Genomic DNA, 5,136 nt, shown 5'->3' on the forward strand with positions numbered 1-5,136 from the left:
TTTTTATATTCTAGATACAAATCCTTTATCAAATAAGTAATTTGCAAAGTTTTTTCCAATTTTATGGATTGTCAATTTTTTGTTAGTGTCTTTTGATTTACTAAGGTTTTTAATTTTGATGAAATGAAATTTCACCTTTTTTTTTCCTACTGCTTATGCTTTTGTTAGGGCTTAAGAAATCACTGCCTAACTCAAGATTACAAAGATTTATTCCTCTGAGAATTTTACAGTTTTAAATTCTTACATTTGGGTTTTTAAAATCAATTTTATCTCTTGTATATGTTGTGGTGTAAGTATACAACTTCATTTGTGTGTGTGTGAGGACACAAATGCACCCACACCATTTGTTGAAAAGGCTATTCTTTCCCATTAAAATGTTTTAACCCTTGTCTAACGTCAGTGGGCCATAAATGTATGGACTCTGAGTTCTATTTTATGGAACTAGATGTCTGTCCTCTTGCTAGTAAATGCTGTCTTGATTAGTATAGCTTTGTAGCACGCTTTGAAATCAGAAAATGTGAGTTCTCAAACTTGTTCTTCTTTTTCAAGATCGTTTTGGCTATTCTTGGTTCTTTGAAATTCCGTATGGATTTTAGAAACAGCTTATCAATTTCCATAAAGAATCCAAGCTGGGCACGGTGGCTCATACCTGTAATCCTGTTACTTTGGGAGGCCGAGGCAGCTAAATCAACTGAGGTCAAGTGTTCGGGACCAGCCTGGCAAACATGGTGAAACTCCATTTCTACTAAAAATAAAAAAATAAGCCCGGTGTGGTGGCACACGCCTGTAATCGCAGATACTCAAGATGCTGAGGAAGGAGAATCGCTTGAACCCAGGAGGTGGAGGTTGCAGTGAGTCAAGATCGCACCACTGCACTCCAGCCTGGGCGACAGAGCGAGACTCCATGCACGTCTAATTTTTGTATTTTTAGTAGAGACGGGGTTTCACCATGTTGCCCAGGCTGGTCTCGAACCCCTGACCTCAAGAGATCCACCTGCCTTGGCCTCCCAGAGGGCTGGGATTACAGGTGTGAGCCACTGCGCCCTGCCCAAATTTTCAATATCAGAAAATCTTCCTTTATGGTGTCTGTTTCTGGTGACATGCTTAGGAAACATTTTTCATCCTGAGACTGTATAATTCTCCTTCTGTTGTCTTCTGGTCCTCTATGATTTAGGTTTGTAAACACACAGGGTAAAGGTTCCCATGTACAAGCTGTGGACTCCTGTCTCAGGTGGGCAAACAGACCGCACACACAGGCAGCAATTTACCAGGAGGCTTCTTGGGTGGGGCAAAGTGGAGCTGCCGAAAATTCCTTCTGCCCCATCAGAGTTCACTTGATCGGTGGGTGTTGTGCCTCTCAAAATTAGAAGAAACCCACAGAAGTTTCCTTTGAGCAGAACATAAATCTGTCCCATAAATAGCTGGGAGGTATCATCCTGTCCCCCTGAGGTCAGGAGGATGAGTCTGTGAACCAGGGAGGAAAGCAGCTCCCCTTCTTTAGGACACCAGCAGGACGACGGAGGAGTTGGCTGTCCTGGGAATTCATGCCTTCATTCAGCGAAGGGAAAGCAGTTAGACCAGGGAAGGGGCCTGGCAGTGTGTCGGGGGTACAGTGGCTGTCTCTTATACACATCTAGATGTGTATAAGAGACAGTCTCCTGTCTCAGGTGGGCAAACAGACCGCACACACAGGCAGCAATTTACCAGGAGGCTTCTTGGGTGGGGCAAAGTGGAGCTGCCGAAAATTCCTTCTGCCCCATCAGAGTTCACTTGATCGGTGGGTGTTGTGCCTCTCAAAATTAGAAGAAACCCACAGAAGTTTCCTTTGAGCAGAACATAAATCTGTCCCATAAATAGCTGGGAGGTATCATCCTGTCCCCCTGAGGTCAGGAGGATGAGTCTGTGAACCAGGGAGGAAAGCAGCTCCCCTTCTTTAGGACACCAGCAGGACGACGGAGGAGTTGGCTGTCCTGGGAATTCATGCCTTCATTCAGCGAAGGGAAAGCAGTTAGACCAGGGAAGGGGCCTGGCAGTGTGTCAGGGGTACAGTGGTGAAGAGGGTGGGGCCAGGGAGAGCCCTCAGTGAGAGGAGAGAGGATCCTCAGTGGGAACCAGGGTGTTTGTGGAAGGAAGAGTCAGGGCATGGAGCAGGAGTGGGAGCGGGGAGGCCAGCTCAGGCCGCCTCCACGTTTGTGTGAACGTCTTTCCTGCGGACTGTGGAGCTGGCCTCAGGGTACACTGCAGGGGACTCAGAGCTCCAGTGGAAGGGTGGCTCTGTCTGAGGAAGCTGCTCGTGCTCACCACTGCATCATCTGCTGCGGAGAGGGTGACAGTAACCTCAATGCATGGCAGGGGTGTTTTGGGACGCTGTCCTACTGCACAGTTCAGCGGGCTGTTACCTGACTGACTTCTTTAATGCATTCCTTGCACTTCGTGTGTGTCCGGTGCCTTATAATATTAACTGATAATTAACCTCAGAGCCCCGCGTGAGGTCAGCACTGTCCCCACTCTGTGTGCAAAGGGAGGACGGGGAGGCACTGCCAGGTGGGTGAGGGCAGAGTGGGCAGCTTGCCTTGGGCCTCGCTGACCTTAGCAGGCTTTGCGTTTGATGCCCTGTGTTCCTTCCCTAGGATACTCAGTTTGCCAGGTTTTTGGTTTATCCTAGTCTCATTCAGATTGTAAAGACTGAGACTGGACTTCTGTTGATAGAGTTTCCCAATTTGGGCACAGGAAGGAGGTGAGGAACCACAAGCCCCTGCTGGACAGTAGCCCTGTAGACCCAGCCACCGCTGGCTCTGTTCTCACTGTCTGGTCCTCTCTGTGAAGCTTCATCCTGGCCACAGTCCCTCAGAGTCCTCCTTTATGAAGGGGCCATGCGTTGAGGGAGGGAGTGCCGCTCCCAGGACCCAGAGTTGGTGAGTGGCCACTTTGGAATTTGAGCCCCCAGGCCCTTCTTCCCCTCTCTGCTTCCTGCCAGGCCCAGTTGCCTGCCCCAGCACACACATTCCCTGCACACCCTGGTCTTCACTGCTGAGAGGCGCCTGTTTGAGGCCTGGTTTGCTCCTATGGCTGCCACGCTGATTCTCCATTCTGTATGTCATGTCTCATCAAACTGCATGGCGGTTCCACTCCTTGTGCTAAAGAGAGCCAGTAGTTTTGTCTGCTAGTGATGCTTGCCTGCTGCCCACAAAGGTGAACAGCCAGCCATTGTCTCTACTCACAGGGTATTCAGAGTATAGTGGGACTGGTACACAAGAACAGATCTCTCCAGGAGGTGCCACAGACATGGGTGAGGTGGCTACAGGGTTACTATGCAGCAGACAGCAGGGGTGCCTGGGTGGGAGCAGGGTGGGAGGGCCTAGCAGTCCTGATGGGATGGTCAGGCAATATGCGAGGCAGCGGGTCACCATCCCCAGGGTCCTGGGGACGGTGTGCGGGCAGGCATAGGAGCAGCCTCGGTAGGGTCCAGGACAGGCTGCCTGCCCTCCTGGCGAGAAGTGAGGATCAAGGACCTTGAGGCAGGCAGGGATATGGCCCAGGTTGCTTCCCACGCTCACTGGCAGTCCTGTGACTTGGGGTGCTGGTAAGGGTGTGGGGGTAGGAATGGGAACTGGAGACAGAGACCCAGTGGGAAGAATTGTCACAGTTTCAGTGGGAGTTGTGGCAGAGATGTGAACTTGGGGAATTGGAGGTGGCAGTTAGAAAGTAAAGGAGGTTTGCAGATTTCTGGCATAGGCACTTGGTGCTGGGCAATGAAAATACCAACAGCTTTTCTTAGTGTGTCTTTGCTGTCTGCTCAGAAAGGGTCAGGCAATGCCTTTGAGACATACCATGTTCTGGGGACAGTTCTGGACAGTAAGGTCCCTGGAGAGGCTTCACTTTAAACCAGATACCAGTTGAATCCTGATTGGGTGCACAGACATACCCATGGCAGCCAGCTAGAGCACGGCCCTAGGCAGAGCACTGGAGCCCAGGTCACGGCAAGGGGTTGTGTGCTCTGAGCAGGTGACAGTTCTTGTGTTCAGAGATCTGGTTGGTCGTAAGTAGGGAGTGACCCGCCAGCCCCCTTCCTCAGCTAGTGTGAGCACTACCCAGGCATCCTTGGGTTCTTTGGTGGCTGCCTCATAGGCCCCTACTGTTGGCGAGCCTGTTGCTTATGTTGGATGGGACTATGGCAGGACAGCCATTGAGCTGACACCAGTCTGCTCGCTGCCCGCCCCTGGCTGGGCAGGCCGTCGTTTTCCAGGCTTGCTTAGGTGGAGGCAAAGCTCACCATGACAGGTTGGTTCTCTGTTCTTTGTCTGAAGCTATACTCCTTGCTCCATGTTTGGAGCTGTCTCCTCGTACAATTGTTTTCCTTCATTTCATGACAGTGAATCAAAGGAATTTTGTCTTCACAAGACCGAGGCTGAGGAGTGGCCAGTCGGGTCTGGCTGTTCAGGAAGGCATTCTAGGGTTGGCAGCAGAGCCCAGCTCAGGGAGATCAGAAGGGGGCTTTGGGAGCAGTTGGTGCTGTTCTGAAAGTGGGCCCCTGCAGCAGGCATGTTAGGTCTGAGGAAGAAAGGAGGGGGGGAGTGGACCTCAGCAGGAATGTGAAATGAGTGCCCTGGTGGAGTCAGTGTCCTGGCAAGGGATGCCTCTGAAAAGCGCTGGGCTGGCTGGAGCGGGGAGGGCAGCATCCACGGGGAAGTGGGGGGGGGTTCACTGCAGGGTATCTGGGTGCTTTTTTTTCACTGTGCCTGTTTTGTGGCACACGATCTTCAGAGTAGAAGCAAGAGCAAAGACATTTTCAAAAATATGATTCACATAATTGAAAACGGCGCAGGGTGTCTGTTTACCAGCCACCAAACCTGCAGGGCCTCCTTGGGTGGATGCTGCATAGAAGACATGGGAGTGACATGGCATGGTGCTGCTGTTCAGAGCCCCAGCCTTGCAGGATGATCCCCTATTGCTTCTCAGCCTCACTCCGACCCACTGAAGCTCAGCTGGGACTGGACATTGACATAAGCTGGGTTTTCCTGGTGGTGTCCTGTCAAGACATGCCTGTTTCCAGCCTCCGGTTTGTTCCATGCTCCTCAGGCTCTGAGTTGCTGACAGTTAGTGCCCAGTGTCCACGTCATCTATGACGTTACCCAG

At 51.2% G+C, this 5,136-nt stretch overlaps 1 protein-coding gene across 1 annotated transcript in view; it reads left to right on the forward strand.

The window, feature by feature from the left end:
- LOC105537079 (centromere protein I-like) overlaps positions 1-5,136 on the forward strand; it is a 38,816-nt gene that overhangs the window by 30,623 nt on the left and 3,057 nt on the right. Inside the window, 1 exon segment of the mRNA XM_011976550.1 lies at positions 2,631-2,737. Coding sequence (XP_011831940.1) covers positions 2,631-2,737 — 107 coding nt within the window.

Source organism: Mandrillus leucophaeus, unplaced genomic scaffold (genome assembly GCF_000951045.1).
Source record: "Mandrillus leucophaeus isolate KB7577 unplaced genomic scaffold, Mleu.le_1.0 Scaffold1685, whole genome shotgun sequence".
NCBI lineage: Eukaryota > Metazoa > Chordata > Mammalia > Primates > Cercopithecidae > Mandrillus > Mandrillus leucophaeus.